The 16,879-nt window shown below is 39.0% G+C and overlaps 1 protein-coding gene across 5 annotated transcripts in view; it reads right to left on the bottom strand.

Annotated features, from left to right (window-relative positions):
• NALCN (sodium leak channel, non-selective) overlaps nt 1–16,879 on the bottom strand; it is a 223,288-nt gene that overhangs the window by 30,364 nt on the left and 176,045 nt on the right. For all 5 annotated transcript variants that reach the window (XM_027644562.1, XM_027644537.1, XM_027644531.1 and 2 more), the window contains 5 exons: nt 16,594–16,667; nt 3,869–3,970; nt 3,360–3,429; nt 1,318–1,409; nt 1,034–1,156 (listed from right to left, as the gene is read on the bottom strand). In XM_027644562.1, coding sequence (XP_027500363.1) covers nt 1,034–1,156; nt 1,318–1,409; nt 3,360–3,429; nt 3,869–3,970; nt 16,594–16,667 — 461 coding nt within the window. The remainder of the gene's footprint in view (nt 1–1,033; nt 1,157–1,317; nt 1,410–3,359; nt 3,430–3,868; nt 3,971–16,593; nt 16,668–16,879) is intronic.

Raw genomic sequence — 16,879 nt, 5'->3', positions numbered from 1 at the left:
ACTGTTTTAATGTAAATATCCTATTACCATCAGGCACTCCTCAATGGTAAGAGGCACTGACAAGTTTTTGTCAAGTGGATTGGAATGACTGTGTGGGGGGGTTTTTTGTGTTACTTTGCAGTGCTTCATGGACCAGTGCACCACAACCAAGTTAGTAGTTGTATAAAAAAGCGGACATGCCTCTACATACATGGCAGAACACTTAAATATAGGTATTGTTAAAACTGAATATCTAACCTTCCTGCCATGCTAACCAATTTGTTGAAGGGCACAGAGAAAATCAATGATAAAGCAGGTACTGATATCAGTCCTTACAAGGGCCAAGCTCATAGTCTTGAGCTATCTTGTGTCTTACACTGTCTGTTTGCAAGGTGACGTGCATTAACCCTCAAAAATTAGGATGCCAGTCACAGACAGAGGTTTAAAAGATGAGCTGTAAGATTATTTTATATCAAGCTGCTTGTACATAGATCACTATCTGCCATGCTCACACACACAGTTTAGTTGCTGAGTCTTCCTGATTTTCATCTGGTTTCAGCTTTTCTCCTTTTATCTCCCAGAGCTGAACACCTCCCCATCCCATTCTGGGTCCCTAATTATGGGCTACAGAGTCTTCGGGTGAGCATAGGTGTGATTCATTTCTCTTTACCTTTTTCTGTTCTATGAGTAACTAACTGCTGGTGTATAAGAACTTCTCGCTTTATGATGAGGAATAGGAAGGAAATAGCAAGCTGATTCCCCAAGGTCTAAAATTGGGAAACATTAGCCTTTCCTCTCAGTTCACATCTGTGGTTTCCCCACAGTCTTGTCCCATCTCAGCACCACAGACTGCTCTAACACATCTGCCCTAACACATCATTTTATTGCTTCCTTTCTTCCGACAGCAAGACTACACCAAAGAAAACTGACTGTTAGCTTGTCTGGTGACCACATTATATGCAATTTTCCTTGTAAAAGAAAAGTTAGAACTTGATTTTGGAGGATATGAAGGTAAACACGTGTTGGAACCAATGTTGATATGAAATGAACTTACGCATTAAAGCGAGCTCGTACCACCACTCGGCAGAAATTCCTGAATCTGTGCTCACGACCAACTATGAAAAGGGGTTTATCAAAATATGGATGATTCTCTCTCAGCTCCTCCTCCTGGACTTTCCTTTTGAAAAAAATGTAAATTATTAAGTGTTACTCATTATATCAGGCAAAAATATCCCTTACACTTTGTTCTTTTTTTCATGTTGACTCTCAATACATTTTACATCATACAGAGAATAGTTAACACAGAAAATGTGCACTCAGACTTTGACTGTTAAATACCTTTTCATTTCAGCTTGTTCCTTTTTTTCTTGGATCATCTTTATCTCACTGTCTTCTCTCTGTGCATTTCTGTATCTCACTGTGTTAGAGTGCTAGAAGCAAAATGATTCCTTTTAAATAAGGTCTGAGGGTTGTTTTTTTAATGTTTCAGATGAAAGCAAGATATGGTATTTTACATAGAAATATTAAAATGAAAGGTCTTTATTTCCAATTGTACTGCACATCAACTCAGTCAAGCATATTGCACAGTATTTTCCATCTACAACATAAGGCTCCTTATTTTCATCAAGGTTAATTTCAGTTCTAATTTCATGCTCGAGGTTCCATCCAATCTAACTTTTAACTTTAAAAACAGAGGTCCTGTAAGCTCAGCCAGTCTCTCTGAACTGGAATGAATACCATCAAAGTTACTAAGGGCAAAGACTGGGAAAGAAAAGGCTTTAGACACCCCTTAAGCTTCTCAAGCCTGCTGCATGGCTGCCACACTGTGGGGCATGCAGAACATACAGGCAGTGAATGCTGAGTACAGGGACAGGGAGAGTGAGGGAGGATGCTGTCTGAGCTCATCCAGTGAAGGGTACAACCAGTATTACTATTCTGAGTTATGTGAGTCTTTGGAGCACTCATGGTGGGGTAATGCTGGGTGTTATCCTTACTACTGGACACTAACAAAGTCACATCTGCTTTAGTTACCTACAGTTTAAGTTCAACAAGACCAAGTGCTAGGTCCTGCACTTTGGCCACAACAACCCCATGGAACACTAGAGGCTGGAGAGCAGCCAGGCAGAAAGGTACTGATTGATAGCAGGCTGAACATGAGCCAGCAGTGTGCCCAGGTGGCCAAGAAGGCCATTGCCATCCTGGCCTGTATCAGGAACAGTGTGGCCAGCAGGACTAGGGAAGTGATTCTTCCTCTGTATGCAGTGCTCGTGAGGTTGCACCTCAAGTACTGTGTCCAGTTCTGGGCCCCTCAATTTAGGAAGGAAATTGAGGTGCTGAAGTGTGTCCAGAAAAAGGGAATGAGGGTTGTAAGGGTCTGTAGTACAAGACCAATGAGGAGTGGCTGAGGGAGCTGGAGTTGTTCAGCCTAGAGAACAGGAGGCTCAGGGGAGACTTTATCGCTGTTTACAACTACCTGAAAGGAGGTTGTAGCCAGGTGGGGGTCGGTCTCTTCTCCCAGACAACTAGTGACAGGACAAGAGGACAGTCTTAAGCTGTGCCAGAGGAGATTTAGGTTGGACATTAGGAAGAAGTTCTTCACAGAAAGAGTGACTGGGTATTGGAATGGGCTACCCAGGAAGGTGGTGGATTCACCATACCTGGAGATATTTAAGAAAAGACTAGATGTGGCACTTAATGACATGGTCTAGTTGACAAGGTGGCCTTAGGCCATAGGCTGGACTCGATGATCTCAGAGGTCTTTTCCAACCTAATTGATTCTGTGATTCTGTTTCTTTGAAGACTTCGATACTTTGGAATGAGAGGACTAATATTGCCCCTTGAATTTCCATCATCACAGAGTTCCACAAAATATGGTATGAATTTGCAGAAATGAAAACACACTTAACTGTATGAAACTACACCACAGTGAAATTCATGATTACTATTTTCCCTTTTAGTCTTTGTCCTTTCATCTGACAGTTCTACTGCTTGAAAAATATCGCTAAACTTCCACCAGAAATTCTGAAGTGCTCTATTGCCAGCCTGAGTGATCTGTGTAATTCCAGAGTAATCCTTTTTAAGGTGTCCTGAGTAGCAATTGTTGTGTTCCTAATGTAGTATCTACAGCTTCAGTGAATCTAACTCAGCAAGTGTTCCAAAACCAGTAAGACCATCAATGAAATAACCATGGTAATTATTTTGAGGATAATTCTAATGCAGTTACAGTATTTGTTATATGACTTCCTTTCAAGATTTCAAAAGATAAATTGTAAGCTACTTCATAAATAGAAATTAGTCTTACACAAGCATTTATTTGATAGTATGTAGTCTTACTTTTTATATTCCCAAAAATCAAACCCATCATTTTTATAAGGACTTACATCTTGAGTCAACGTTTCAAGAGATTTTCCTCTGCTGATTCTCTGGCTGTTGGAACCATGTCTCAGTGACCTGAAACAATAATAATCAATTTAACAATACATCTCAAGATGAAATTTTGACCTTTATAAGATGGCCATTATAAAGCACTGCTCTCCAGACACCCAATATCTCAAATCCTTATCATTTTTCTCTCGCTAACATCAGAAGCTTATATGTTCTTCAATTGTTTTCAATCTGGTCTAACATAAGCCAATTTCTTTCCTTCTGATCTTTAAACTGATAGCTTTGTAGTTGGCAAAGGGAAAGACATTTGAAATAAAAAGGCATTTTTTCCATTTATACAGTACAATGAATTTCATTATGGTTACAATGAAGAATGTAGAATTCAGTTCTTTGTACAAGTAGGTAATTTTGGGTTTTCACATCTTAAGTATTGCTCAGATTTAATTATTTTTCGCACCTTTATTTTAAGAATAGTTTTAAAACCATCTCTTTTGTCCATGTTTACCTGCGTTCTTGTCGTATATGATGCTGGACACTAAGTATTGACCTTTCCTTTGCTGGCTGCCCCTCAAAGGATCCACTCAGCATGCGTTGTCTAGTGCAGGCCCTACAAAGAAATATAAATACGATGACAGAGGGTTTTCAGTATAAATGATAATTTCAGAGGTAGCATATCCAGAAAAGTCAACTTTGCTTTGTGGGAACCAAGTTCTTCAATAATAACAGACAAAAATAATAAAAGAGTAATGTACTTTCCATGAAAACATTTCCAAAGCAATGGTCCTTGCTCTGCAACATGACCAGTCATCCAATGAACCTCCTTCATACCTTAGCAAGGGCCATCTACAACTTTTTTATCCAGTTTGCTGTAGAATTTATGGTCCCTCAAGAGTTCACAAAGTGTGAAAGGGCTGAAGCAATGCACTAATCTTCAGTAAAACCAGCTTCTCAGCAATAAAGAAGGGAATAGGACAAGTACAACAGCAATTTTAGTACCTTTCAGGGCTGTACATACACATTTAAGACAGCATAACTTTGAGTGTTCTAAATAACTGGAATCATATATGGTATGAAATGAAAAGCTGCATGTTGCTGATATCCTGCAAATGAAATGTCTGCTCTCTGTGAATGCATTCAACTTGCAGCATTTTGCCGTGTGGGTTTTCTCACTTGTTTGCTCACAGTTCATTTTGTTTTGGCAAACACATTTTACACTTTACACATTTTGGCAGAGATGAGTATTTGTTGGCTAGTAAGTGTGCTACAGCTAAACACAGCATGCATATCTTTATCTTGATGGCTACAATGGAATTGATTTGCTTAAGAAAAAGAGACGTTTCCACTGAAATAGCTCACACAAATATTCTGATGCCTGAGAGATGGAATTTCAACACTGGAAACATATTTTAACATTACAGGAATGCTTCAATTTTAAGTTTACACTGTGCAATCCTTACTGCTCATTTTGTGTTATGCAACCATCCAGAGAAACACAAGACCCAACTGGTAATATTCCATACTTTTTATTGAATAGAATCTCCTTTTTTAAAAAAAAAATAAATAAAAAAAATTATACACCATTGAGTAACCACTCAATTTGCCAGTCTGCTGTAGGGCTTTAGATAAATGCTGTCCTTGACAGCATGGAATGAGCATGCTTGATTGCAAAAGGTGTACATGACATGTTCTTTCCCCACTGTGACTTGTTTTTAACTCTTCTGTGTTTTTTCTCCTTCTTTTGGATATAAACACATAAATGATAGAAGTATGATTCCAAAGTGAGATCTGGAACAAAACCAAGAAGCTTAGAATGCTTATCAGTGTCATCACTGCCAGTCAGATTAGCATGCCAGAAAAAAATACATTGTGCTACACTTGTTATAAAAAGCATTAGGTTATACTACACTGAACTGAAGCATCATGACATTTAAGAAAATTACTACATGTCTTATAAAACACAGCTCATCTTAGGCAAATCATGAACATTTTAATGCCAATGGATTTTAAGCATTATATTATGGAGGATGATACCATATAACACTGTCAGAAAACAACAGAGATATCTGAATACCTGTGCAATTTTTGACTAAAAAAAGGAAAAAGCAAAAAATTATTTCCTAGAAATAGATTATATCTAAATCCATTAAAATGACAGTCCAGTTTTTGCTAGGAGAGGCAATGGAAAGTTCTGTATAGAGGGTTCTCGCTGTGACAAAGAGATTAACTTGTCTTTTTTTCCCCCCTGTAAATATAAATTATTGTGCTTTGCTTTTAACAGCTAGAAATTATTTTCTTGACATCAAAAAGTGACTTGCACATAAACTTTTCATGTTCTTGTACACAATTACTTGAATACCAAGTTACATAAACACTTAGTGTTCACAATAAAAGAGATTTTAAATGCTCAAACAATAAATTCTTTACCTGACTAATGAACAAGAGGGCTTATTTTATTATTAATTGTATAATACAATAGACGTAGCCCATATACTATGGGAATACTATGGCAGAATGGGCATGTATAAAGAAAGAGTAACTAAAACCTGTAGAAAGACTTAGCGTTGTTTATGATCTCTAAATTAGATTACTAAATCCGTATTTAGAATTTACATCCATTGCCTTATTTTCAATACCTCTGGAAGCCCTGCAGCTCCTACTGAAGTGAAAAGAGAAATAATGAAATACCAGTTGTATAGCAGAGAGATCAGAAATTTTTATCAAGTAATTGCAAAGAAATTTTTTTGTATTTCCAGAGAAAAAGATGCTGTCTTGAAAAGGCCATGGCTCCTTTTGACAGTCTCTCTCTGAGCATTCTCCACTTCATGGGAATGACTGCCTTAATCTTCCTGGTATTTCCAGATACTTTGTTATACTTTCTTATACTTTTGACTCAGAATATGGATATTTTTCAGCTGCTTAGACACCTAGAGTTGCAGATCTTTGGGACTTTTGAAAAAGAAGGCAAGTGCCATGAAGTTTTCAGAATGGCATGGTTGCCAATTTAAAAGTCTGCAGTTGGATTTGCATTCTCATTGCAGACATACACTTAAGTACTCACTCTCAGTGCCTGCATGTGATCCGTGTGTCCAGGCTTCCCTCATAACCAACAGAGCTGTAGGACTCAATTAAATTGGTTGTACAGAGGTGTCCAGCACCATCTGCCATGCCTTGGAGTATCTTGCCTTGCTTCCAGCTGCTGCTCCAGTAGGGTACAAGGTACAATAGTCCTACAAATTTCTGTATTACCTCCCATCTTCAAGAGGATGTCTTTGACATCCTCTGGCACCTCATACAATACTGTATGTGGACAACTTCATTGAATTATGTTCTGAAAGTATTAAAGTAACCATACAGTGGGCATCTAAAGACAAAGCAGTCAGCTAAAGATCTCACTGGGCTCCACTATTTTTATTGACTGGACTTCTGTCAACTAGACGGCCATCACTTAGCTCACAGGCATATTTGACTGCCTGAAGCTGAATCCCATACTGGGGACAATCACTGTGCCACAGTGTTAAAAATTCAGTCCTATGTGATTTGAAAATTGGAGTTTAAAAAAAAAAAAGCTTTTCTTGCCTTGATACATCTTTATGTAACTGCAGCTGATCAGAATCTTTTGACCTTTCTTTAAACAAGAGAGGCAAAATCACTTTTTTTAGCTAAAATTGTCCTTTTTATCTTCCTATACCACGTCTATGATAGAGAGGTTCACTTTCACTTGTGGAGGAAAAAGGAAGTCATGAAACAAAGGAGAAGAGACAAGAAATATGTCAAGCTCTTGGACTCCCGTTGCAGAACTTGGAACAGAGACCAGCAGCTGCCAGCTACATGCTCCAAATCTTCCTTGAAAAGCACAAATACAATAAAATAGCCTGAAAGAGAAAATGCAATTTGGTAGGTTATTAGAAAGCAGCTGAAGATTGCACAGAACAATATACTACTGGGATACCACATAGTTTGTGCCACATAGTTTGTATTACCTGTAACCTGTTAGGAGGTCCAAACTTCTGAAGTCCTTCAAATTATTTCCTGCTTCGGGATCCCTGAAAAATAAGTATTGAACAAAGTGTTCAAGCAGCATTCTTTGATCTAATGTAAAATGTTAAATGTTTTGATCAATACTTTAAAATACTATACCTTTAATCAGTATTCCGAGGTCTCTTGCAGAGGGTACGCATATGGCTCATGCTTGGACTTCTTAGTCAGGCATCCTTTCTGCAACAAGTGTTTACTCATCTTTTATTCCAGTATAACACCAATTTGGGTTTTTTCTTCGTTATTTGAATGAGTGAGTACTTATGTAGTAACTGTAGCAACTGCATAAATCACTGTGTGCTTTTGTTCTTGTTATCTCTGAAACGTGCTCAAACTGAAGTATTAGCAGTGTGGTACCCTGCAGTACAACACTCAGTTATCATCCTCATTCAGCACTGTTTCCACTCTCTATGACTCTCTAACCTTACTAAATCTTTCTCTCTGCTCTCATTATAATTCCATCTAACTTGGAATACATGGTTGAATGTGCCAATCTAAGATTTATGGGGAATCCACCTGATAGATGTTGTAGTGTTTCTTTCATTTATAAATTTAATTCAATAAGACACTTTTTGAATAGCAAGCAAAATGCACATTTTCACCACAGCTATATTACTGTTCTTTTTTTAAAGAAATATGAATTTGGCTGGTGAAATAAAATGGATTATTAATGCAACTTGTATAATCCATGATTTTTCTTTTCCATGTTTTTTCTTGTTTCCTTCCATATGCCTCTAAAGAAAAACCAGTCACATCTTTAGTGTCTGCTCAGTCAGCTGAGCTATGGTAGCAGACTTTTTTCTTTAGTAATTTTTTACTCTGATTGCCATTCTTGCTTTGCTGTTTCAGCTTGTCCTCTCACAGATATTAGTATAATAACAATTTTTATTGGATTGTAGAAGAATTAATAAAAGCAACATAGAAGAAGAAACCTCAAGTGACCATCCAGTCTATCACCTCTCTCAAAATGGGATCAACGATAGCTACATTATTTGGGGCTGATGTTTGTCTAACTTCTTTTTCCATACCTGCAGTGTTGGAGATTCCATAGCCCAACAACTCTACTTCACAACTGTGCTTTGCACTGATCTGTAACATGGTGGTCAGTTGGCACAAACCCCATAGAACAGAGTAACTTCTTACCAGTGGATATGTGCATTCCAGAATTTCCTTTTTTTGTCTTTGCATTAGGTAGGTGAAATCCAATCATGCCATATGCTTGTAGATATTGAGGAAGGTGGACTAAGTCTGGATTTTGCGCCTGACAACAACTAACATCAAATTATCTGGAACATTTGTTCTGAGAAATGCATGGTATCAAACCCTCAAAGTTATGAAGAAAGAAATCATACTCTTAAGAGAGAAAACATAAAATATATGCCAAGAAATTTGTTGCAAATGATTCAGAACTAAGTCACTTATTTAATGCAGGCAAATTTCTAATAAATAATAGTATGTCTTCTAGGATCATAGAATCATACAACCATTTAGGCTGGAAATGATATCAAAGATCAAGTCCAACTGTTAACCCAGTATTGCCAAGTCCACCACTAAAGCATGGCCCTAAGTGTCTTTAAATACCTCCAGAGATGGCAACTCAACCATTTCCCTGGGCAGCCTATTACAGTACTTGACCACCCTTTCCATGAAGACTTTTTTCCTAACATCCAATCTAAACCTCCCCTAGTGCAACTTGAGGCCATTTCCTCTTGTCTAGTCACTTGTTACCTGGTATAAGAGACTGAACCCCACTTCAGTAAAATGTTCTGGCAGTTGTAGAGAATGATAAGGTCTCCTCTCGGCCTCCTTTTATCCAGCCGAAACACCCCTAGTTCCCTCAGCTGCTCCTCATAAAACTTGTGCTCCAGATCCTTCACCAGCTCCGCTGCCCTTTTCTGGACATGCTCCAGCACCTCAATGTCTTTCTTGTCATGAGGGGGCTAAAGTTGAACACAGGTTTCAAGGTGTGGCCTCACCAGTGCTGAGTACAGGGGGACAATCACTTCCCTGATCCTTCTGGCCACACTACTACTGATACAATCCAGGATGCCATTGGCTTTTCGTCTGCCTAGACACAATGCTGGCTGTCAACCAGCACCCCTATGTCCTTTTCTGCTGGCAGCTTTCCAGCCACTCTGCCCCCAACCTGTAGCACTGCATGGGGTTGTTGTGACCCAAGTGCAGGACCCAGCACTTTGTCTTATGGAACTATTGCTCTCAGCCGATCAATCCATCCTATCCATATCTCTCCACAGAGCCTTCCTGCCTTCTGGCAGATCAGCACTCCTGCTCAAGTTGGTGTCATCAGTAAACTCACTGAGGTTGCACTTGATCCTCTTATCCAGTTTATTGATAAAGATATTGAACAGGGCTGGTCCCAATACTGAGCCCTGGGGAACACCACCGCTGACCTGGGGAACATCAGTGGGCCCAGCCATCCAGACAGATTTCACCCATCCATACCACGGGAAGCCAGTTCCTTCAAGAGAATGTTGTGGGAAATGATGCCAAAGGATTTACTAAAGTCTAGGCAGACAACATCCACAGCCTCACCCTCATCTACAAAGTGGGTTACCTTGTCATAGGAGGAGATCAGGTTGATCAAGCAGGACCTGCCTTTCATAAACACATGCTGGCTTGGGCTGATCCCTTGGTTATTCTGTATGTCCTGCATGATGGCACTGATGATGATCTGCTCCACAAGGTCAGGTCTGTAGTTCCCTGGATACTCTTTCTGGCCCTTATTGTAGAATCAGGCCAGGTGGAAGATGCAGAGCTGAGTTGACCCAGGGTAAACAAGAGCTGGTCTGATCCAGGGTTAGCAACTGGGTAGTTGGACCACATGGCCTACAAAGTTCCCCTCTGACCAAATTCCTGTGATAAACTAATGAAAATGTTTGCTCATCCTCTCGTGAAAGATGTTTATACATTAGTGTTCAGAGAGATTTTATTCAGAGATAAACTTTATAACTTTCTTAGAAGCACAGAGAACTTTGTTTCTTGCTCATTCAGAAAAAAAACCACACTGTATTTTGCAGAAATACTTGTAGGAACAAAGTCTGAATTAACTTCTAGCATATTAGCTGTGCTGGTTTAAAGGTAAACCAGCAGGGGAAATGAACTCAACTCAAAGGAGAGATTATAAATCAGAATAACAATTTAATAAAATAATACAATAAATACAATTATACAGACAAACAGTTGGTTTTAACCCACAAACCCCAAACGTATAACCCAGCACCCTGGGGCATGAACAGAGTGGTGTTCGTTGGGTCCCCTGAGTCCAAAGCAAAAGTAGAGGGGAAAAAACCTGTTAGTGAGAGTGCTGTTGCGGTCTGGTCAAGAGTGGTGATTGCAGTCTGGTCGAGAGTGGTGGTTGCAGTCTGGTTGAAAAGTGGTGTGTCATGGTTTGAGAGCTTCAAAATCTAATTCCCTAGTCCAAGCCCCCTCCCACATCTCAACCCAATGTGAGATGGTTTTCCAGATAACCACATGAGACTCAAAATGGGGGAAATGGACAAAGTCATTTGTACAATGACTGTACAAATAAATACTACAATACATTATATACAATCCTAGCTATCTCTACCATGACATAAAATTATTTACAATGAATCAAATCTCTTCTCCCCTCCAAATAAAAGTCCAGAAAGGAAGAAGGAAATGATCTTCTTCTACTCTCAGGGCAGCAGTGTCTAAGGCAGCAAGCTTTCTTCTTCTCATGCATGCAGCTGTAGCTGGATCTCTGCCAGTACACATGAGGGGGTATCTAAGCCCCCTTGGCCACTCGTTTCCAAGTGAGGGTCTTCTTCCGTAGGTTGTGTTCACTAGGACAAGGGTCACTTCACTACGTCATATCATGAAGCTCAGGGGTCTTTGTGACAGTCCTTATCTTCAGGGGATTCAAGTTCCCCTTTGCAGAGCTCTGTGTTCTGTCTCAAGCAGCGGGGAGGGAGCAAGGTCACCCTCTCCGCATTCTTTCTCAGAGCTTTCTTAGCTCCTTTCTGCACTGCTGCTGCAGTTTTAGGACTTCCATTCAGTAGAAGTCCATCCTTTCCACTTAGGAAAGGTCACAAAAGGAGTTTGGGGTTTTAGTTTCAATTCTTACCCAAACTTCCTCTGTAGAGCTCAATTTTGCTCTCTCTCAGCTGCTGGCTCTCATCTCTCAGACAATCCTGTGTCTTCCTTGGCTGCATTCTGTTTGTTGCTTGGTCTTATCTCTCCTGGCTCTCTGCCACCGTTTCTTTGGTCAGTGCAGTTCTGCCACTGCTTCTCAGTATCTCTTGCTGTGGCTCACAGTGGAGAAACATCCCCCGGCTTATAGCTACAGATACATAGTCCAGCTTAACTGTTCCAGCTTAACTGTCCCTGCAGCCCCAGCTGGGGGCTGGGGGGGGCCAGAGCCCCCCAGAGGGCTCCTGCCCTCACTCCTCGTGGCTTCACAACATGGCTACCTCTTCTACAACAAACTACAACTACCTTCTCTTCCGTTCTGGTTGTGATATGTTTATATTTTGCAGAAGCGCTCATTGGGTAAAACCGAAAAACTTCAAGGGTCACCACCCCCTGGGGTTTTACCATTTTATAACTGCAGGGGGAAAACTGTTTCCCCCCACCACATGGTGGTTGCAGTCCAGTCGAGAGTGGTGATTGCAGTCTGGTTGAGAGTGGTGGTCTGCAGTCTTCCTCTGGATCCCATGAGTGGTTAAAAAAGTCCCAAGACTCCAAGATTATATATCATCCAGTTCAGGCAGGAATGCCCAGTACCTCCCTCAGGGCGGGGAGTTCCACAATGGGTGTGAGGACAGGAGCATCCTCCTATCTCACAGGCCTCTTAACACCCAGTTTATAGCCTGAGGAGTCAGGCTGTGCTCTGGGCAGATGGTGTAAATGGTCTATTGATAACAGTTCCTGGGAAATGGCATGGAAGGCTATAGAATACAGTTTTGGGTTACACCCATACAATGATGAACTGGTCCTAGCTGTTCTAACTAGGACATTAGCAAATTAGTAGAATGGAACACTTAATTACTTAATTCAAGCAATTCTTTCTCTCTCTTCTTCTTCCCCCCACCCCTAATGCACTCATGGTAGTCTCAGTTTCAAACATAATATAAATGCACTTCACTCAATTAGGTGTTTGTGAAACTTAAGATTCCACTTAAGCATGAGTTATGTTATTCCCTCAGGCCCAGGAAACACATCAGGTAAATCTTATCTAGAACAGTGAAAATCCTATTGCACACCCTTAGCATCAGTTTGCAGTTTGACTATAGCATCAGCTGTAATGAAAAGCAAATAAAAAGCTGCCCATTAAAAAAAAAATGTTAGTTTCCCAAACTGTCACAATACATAGTTTTATACATTTGCGTTGAGGAGTCTCTTTCCCTGGAGATATTCAAAAGGCATCTGGACATGGTCCTGGGCAACTGTTGTGACTCTGCTTGAACAGGGAGTTTGGACCACATGACCTCCAGAGGTCCCTTCCAATCTCAAACATTCTCTAATTCTTTGAAGCACAGTTTAATAGACAACAGAATCAGGTTTTGCAACACTGAGACTTTAATTATATTTTGGACTTTGTGAGACTAATTTTAATTTACTCAGACTCCCCACCATTCTGTACTGTTTATAACTTATCCTCAGCACTGGAGAGAATGGACTGATTTATACACAATGTTTTGACTGGACCTACTCCACTTTGTCTGCTTCAGAAAGCCAGTGGGACTAGAGGACTAGACTAAAGGACTAGACCTCATTCTTAGATAATGATCCTTCAAGGAATGAGTGTCACAAGAACCACAGACACAGAACTTGCTTTTAAGAGGAAAAGCAGTGCTCACAGCAAGCTACAGTGAGACAAAAGTGTGAATCACTGAAGATATGTGGGAGGAATTAAATTTGCTAGAAGTGGTTATTGCTGCTGAGGGAAATGTATCATAGTTTTCAGAAAGGAATGGAGCTGTTTGCAATTCAGAGGCACTACTAAATGTGACTTTGTTCTAAAAAAGTTGTTCTGTCTATACTCTAACCTTGTTTCATTTTCCAACAGTGGAGTCCCTACCTCAGAATGGATTTATATGAAGAGTTAAGCCCCTCTATGCTCTGACACTAGCAGAGCAAAGATGCAAACCATTGGTAAAAGTACTCGGGACAGTAGTTACTACATCCTTAACTTGGTTCCCATGCCTAATTGCACAAAGACCTCAAGGAGGCCAGGTGAAGGTTAGTTTCAAAACAAGGATGTTCAGAAACTAGGTAGTTCCCCTGCAGTGCAGCAAGAAAGCTTCAGGAGAAGAGACCCAAGACCTGCATTTTGCTGCATAATGTAACACTAGATGAGGAGGTGAGACACCTAGGATTGAATGTATGAACTCTCTGGGTTGTCAGGGCTATTCATATCCTTCTTCCTCTTCTTGGGGAAGAAGTCAAACTGCAGTTCAGTACACAAAGGGAAAAACAAGGTTTGCATAGAGAAAGATGCATAAGAGAGACATAGAGGTATCTTTGTGTAATGCATAGTACAGTTGGTTATATTGAAACATTCACAATTTGACTAAAATATAAACTGACAAGGTTTAAAAAATAGAGGGGAAAAGGTCAGAGGTGGACTTAAGCTAGAACAGACTTAAAATTCTCTTTCAGTGCAGCAATTTTGTCAAGCTGAAGTTGCCCATGGGTGGTTTTACTGTGTAGAGGCATTGCTTTAGACAAATGTTCCTTAATTCAGGTAGACAGAAATTAAGAAGATGTTAGAAGCAATCTTTACTGAAGGAACATCCTGAGTTATCTCTTATTGTTCTTGGCATAAATGCCATTTGTTCTTTTCTCAGATATTCTGAATAGCTAAGAGTCATCTAATTTTATGAAGGGGTTTATGTAATTTACAACTATAGCAAAAATGAGAAAAAGTCTTGAGAGTTTGAATTTTCCTGTGTAACTTAAACTGAATCTAAAATTTCAGATGTAAATCTTATCACTTCCTCTATTTGTAAAACTCACCTGCATCAACAGTGGCAACACTGTCATCAACGTGGAAACACTGTCAGTGCTCAGGACCAGTCAGACCCTCACTGGCAATGCTCTCTATCAGCATACCCACCAGATATGCCATGAACACAGTTTTTTTATACTGAAACAGGTGCATTGTAAATGTCATAGATCAGAGCTTATTTAACAATTTTGAGGCAAAACCAAGGAACAATAAACACTATTTGTTCCTTTTTCTCAGGAGGAGAATAAGACTACTTCTTTGTAAATGACTTACAAGCATCCCAAGAAAGCATTAGAGGACATGTGATCCCACGTTTTTCTTACTTCACACAAGTTCCCTCCTTTCTCTGTGTTTCTCAAAGTTCATTGCTGATGAACCAGGAAATAGATGAGAAAGAGCATTAAATGCAGATTAAATTAATAGATTAAATAGATTAATTAAAAATAAAATAATAGATTATTAAATGAAAACTTTCTTCTTCCTCAGAAACTTTTCTTCAGAGGAATTTGGGTGAATTGATGAGAAGTCCTTCTAGACACAAGATTTTGGCAGAAGTCATGATCTGTAGGACCAAGTGGAATTCAGTAGGATTGAAACTGGAAGGACTGATTTCTGATCCTGTCCTGGTATGTCTGAGAAATTAGTGAAATCCAAACAATGGTCTGCTTAGATTGTCCTCCCATTCTGTTTCAGATTTATCCTGAAAAGGGGAAAAAATCTATGCTGATGGGAGAATTCACCAGAATTCTTAAATTCAATTTTGCAGAACTTATTTTTTTTCTTCTGTCTAAGAAAGAATGGAGTCCCCATAGATGTAATTAAAAAAAATTAAATATACAAAAGCAGGATATTTTCTTTGTCTACATTTTTTCTCTGTGGTATAGTATAAGAAACACACCAAAAAACCTGACATTTGTGTAACCCTGGAGATGTCAATAGCATTTCACAGTTCTCATATAACACAGAATTTCATTAAAAATGTTTTACTGAAATGATGCCAGGATGCTTGTATCTAAAACCATATTTTTAAAAGTTTTTTGATTAATCTATCTGTAACAGTTATGCCTGTAAAATCAAGGTACAATCCCATAATTGAAAAAAATGCTTACAAATAGAGCTCTAAGATTTGTTAAAATTTGTTATAATACAGCATTTACATTTATGAACAATATCTTTACACTGAAAATTCATCTGAATTAGTAATTTTATGTTTTCATTACATGGATTTAAAGACAGAAAAAGTTTCACATTAATTTCTATAGTTCTCCCTGTTCTGTATTCTGATAGAGCATTAAGAAGAACCAATACTTCTCAAATGGCATGGATCCAAGAAACTTCATAATTCAGAAATCACACTGAACTTCTAGTTCGCTGCTCCTCACAAAACACTGCCTTACTTAATCTATATTTTTCAGCAAAGTTATTCCTGTTTATACTGTGTGCTTACCTGGGACCTCTCATTGACAATACTCTGGAGATGCACCTGCTTTGCTGAGAATTTAAATATAAAAAGAATGATCTATTAAGTGTTGGCATTGCTAATGCACCTTATACCAAGAACAGCCATTTTAATGTAAAACCAACAGTAGCATGAAAAACTGCAGCATGGTGTTACCTATATGATAACTTCAGACATGGGCCTTGGAGACTCAGATTGGCATTATTCACTTATGGTACTGAGTACTTACTTGATATAGAATACCAAAAGGAGTGATCATTATTAAAACATTCAGGAAATCCTTCTACAGAAGTCACAGTTCTGAAATCTTCTTCTTTATCCATTTGGTACTTGGAATATCATTGGCTGTAGTCTACGCTTTCTAGTGTGCAATCCCTGTGAATGTTTATGTGCATATACTTGCCAGAACCAGGCTAGAATTCTTTAGGCAAAATAACATCACTTGTGAAGGGGCATGTTTTAGTTAATTTAGAAGGAAGAAGTGAAATGAGCTGAAACGTGATCTTTCTGCGTGACACAGAATTCACATACATACCAAAGAAGAACAATCTCTCTCTTATTGCTGTTTAAACATATAATATAGGCCAGAGAAAAGTGCAATTTATTTTTGATAATGAAAGCAATAGATGTACTACAAAGGGATACACTATTAATACTATACATCCAGTAACATTTGTGAAAAACAAGGTTATGAGAAATCAGACGACAGTCAAAACAATACCAAATCACATCTGACGCTTACCTTAGAATTTTATTGATTGCCGTCTCTTTTTCCAGAAGATTTCTTGCTCTGATGCTGAAAACAGATTTACGGAGCTATAAAATTAAGAAAAAGACAGTGTACTTTTTAATTGCCATAAAATATAGCGTGTATGTGACAGACCAATGAAACATTATGATGTTGAGTGCATGTAAAATTAAAGACATAAGGTTCTTTATGATAAAGCTATTTTTCACAGTCTGCATCATGGGTGTTCTTTTCCAGGAAAAGGATGGTAGAAAAACTAAAAATGTTTACACAGAGCAAA

This window comes from Corapipo altera, unplaced genomic scaffold (assembly GCF_003945725.1).
Source record: "Corapipo altera isolate COAL_440 unplaced genomic scaffold, ASM394572v1 0, whole genome shotgun sequence".
NCBI classification, from domain to species: Eukaryota; Metazoa; Chordata; class Aves; order Passeriformes; family Pipridae; genus Corapipo; species Corapipo altera.
Note: the sequence above shows the minus strand (reverse complement) of the source record. Positions and strands in the feature narration are given on the sequence as shown.